Source organism: Populus nigra, chromosome 7, assembly GCF_951802175.1.
Source record: "Populus nigra chromosome 7, ddPopNigr1.1, whole genome shotgun sequence".
In the NCBI taxonomy this organism is placed as follows: Eukaryota; Viridiplantae; Streptophyta; class Magnoliopsida; order Malpighiales; family Salicaceae; genus Populus; species Populus nigra.
In genome coordinates, this window is record NC_084858.1 from 103622 (window position 1) to 106250 (window position 2629).

Sequence of the window (2629 nt, forward strand, 5' to 3'; positions counted from 1 at the left end):
ATATAGAGTTGCGAAGATAAAGAACACTTCCAAAACGGCAAGTTCCAACTGAGATCGACGAGCATTCAGGTGGATATTATCGTTGCTCCAGAATAGAGAAGAAATAATTGGTTCTTTGACATGTCAGTGATGGCCAGCACTCAATTCAAACTTGAAGCATCCATCCATCAACTTTATGCGGCGAAATATCCCATCTTTAATTAGAAATTCAGCGTGGAGATATAGAATATGAATAGCTCTCCCCACCTTTATTCTCTTGGTGCATTATATCATTCAATGTATCAAACAAAATTTCAGCTCTTTTGACTAAGAATAGCTCTCCAACATAAAAATATTGTTTTAGCTCTTCAACGTAGCTCGCCCTTAATTTCTTTGTCCTTTTTATCTTCACTTTCCTTTTGGCTCTTCCCATGAGATTTCCTACACAGCCTTTGAAACAATATAAGCTGAAAAAGGGTAGGCCAATGTTTGGTTTCCACTAAATCATTCTTGACAATATCCTCCACAACTCTTCCACCAGCTCCTCAACCTTTTCTTCTGTGAGGCCATCAGCATCACCTAGCTCCTTTTGGCTTTTTTCGAGGAATAAACTGGAGGAGAAAACAAAATTTGATAATTCCTTATTGAAATATTGAGTTGTCAAGATAAGAACGCTTCCAAAACAGCAAATTCCAATTGAAATGGGCATTCAAGTGATAGGTTGCTTAAATACAATCCAGAAGAAAATTAAAATTATTAAAAGAGAAATAAGTGCTTCTTTTATATACCAGTACTCAATTAAAACTCGAAGCATACATCAACTTTGTGTGGTGAAGATATAGGATAATAATAGCTCTCCCCACCTTTATTCTCTTAGTACATAACATGCATACAGTACTGCAAGTACATTGGTTGATGTCATTCAAAAAGTTGACATTTCTGTCTGAAAAAAGAAGCAGCCAGAAGGGCGCTGATGATCAGGCATCAAAGCCAACATAACAGGACCTCGTGCAGCTTCTTCAACAGTGAAAATCCCAGTGCTATCATTGATGTCTGTGCTAGTATAACCTGGACAGACTGCGTTGGTTGCGATTTTGGGGTACTTCTTTGCCAACATCCTTGTGTAGGCATTAAGAGCAGCCTTGGACACTATATAAGCTGAAAAAAGGGGAGGCCAATGTTTGGTTTCCACTAAATCATTCTTCACATCCTCCAGGAAATCTTCCACCAGCTTCTCAACCTTTTCTTCTGTAAGGCCATCAACATCACCTAGCTCCTTTTTGGCTTTTTCATTAGGAATAAACTGCAGGAGAAACAAATTTTGGTAGTGAACTTTTCCATATATATGTATGCTGATTGGAATCTGATAATGAAACTATATCTACTGCCTGAAAGAGATGGATATGGCGTGTTTACCTTAAGCTTCCCCAGGGTGGAGGAGACATTGACTATTCTTGCAGAACTGGATTGCTCAAGGATAGGAATTAACGCTTCAGTTAGGTGCTTGGTTCCGTAATAATTAGTTCTTAGGCAACTGACCGTTATTTCATAAGTTTGGTTCACAAATTTTTTTTGTGATACAGCATTTGGACCGGTAATCTGATCAATACTCCAATACAGAAAAACGTTAGAAATTGAAAACATATACTTGTCTTTTTTTTATTTATTTAATTATAATCGTTTTCAACGACATTTATAAGATCATATCACTTTGAGAGACTTACATCTTCAACACTGTAACTAAAGTTCTTCCTGTCTTCTGCTTTAACTCCGCTTCCAAGAACGCCTGCATTGTTCACCTGTTGCGGTTGCCTAAACATATTAGAATCTGTAGACAAGTGCCAGTCACAATATACATTTATCAAGACGAAAGAACTCTATGGAAGGAAATGAGTGTATTACTAATATATCAAGCCTTCCGAATTGGTTTCTGATGAAATTGGCGAAGGAAGCAATGCTGAGATCGTCCACCACATCAAGTTGATGAAAAACTACATCAGAAAAACCTGAAACTTTGAGGCTCTTGACAGCTTCAAGACCCCTCTCCTCATCTCTAGCTGTTAAAACCACCAAAACCCCTTTAGATGCCAACTGCCTGCAAATCTCTAAACCAATCCCTTTATTTGCACCCGTAACGACTGCAATCCTGAAATTTCATATAAAAAAAAGAAAAGTATTAGAATATGAAGTTTGTGAGTATATTTTTCGAGTCAACACATGTTGCAGAGGAGAGGTTTCGTAATAAAGAAATGCCTTTTGGTTGGAATTACTTCTGCCATTGTTGGCGAGAGCTTCAGATTGTGTGATGCTACCGAGATAATTGTTGGGACAACTTATAGATATCCATAACAGTTAAGAAGATGACAAGTACTAAGAGAAAGAGGTCACGTATGCTATGACCACTTTTGGTTCCCACGTATGCGGTGACCTCAAAACAGCCAACAAGCCCCAAATGTTCACTGGCGCACGATTTTTCGATGAAGACATTTGGTGGCATACTAGTTACGTGACCGTCATCGGGCGGATTAATTTTTTTACATAAAAAATATTAAAAAATATTAAAATTTAAAAGTATTATATATTTTTGTAAAACTATACCTAAAAATTTTAAATTTGGATACAACGCCTAACTCAAGAGTAATATTTATAA

General features: G+C 37.2%; 1 protein-coding gene across 1 annotated transcript; it reads right to left on the reverse strand.

Moving 5' to 3' along the window:
* Positions 1-726: 726 nt before the first annotated feature.
* LOC133698266 ((+)-neomenthol dehydrogenase-like) lies at positions 727-2345 on the reverse strand. Its single transcript, XM_062121139.1, has 5 exons — positions 2233-2345; positions 1882-2125; positions 1704-1778; positions 1396-1578; positions 727-1282 (listed from the first exon to the last, which is right to left on the reverse strand). The coding sequence occupies exons 1-5, from the start codon at positions 2256-2258 to the stop codon at positions 902-904; spliced, it is 909 nt and encodes a 302-aa protein (XP_061977123.1). The 5' UTR covers positions 2259-2345; the 3' UTR covers positions 727-901.
* Positions 2346-2629: the final 284 nt, after the last annotated feature.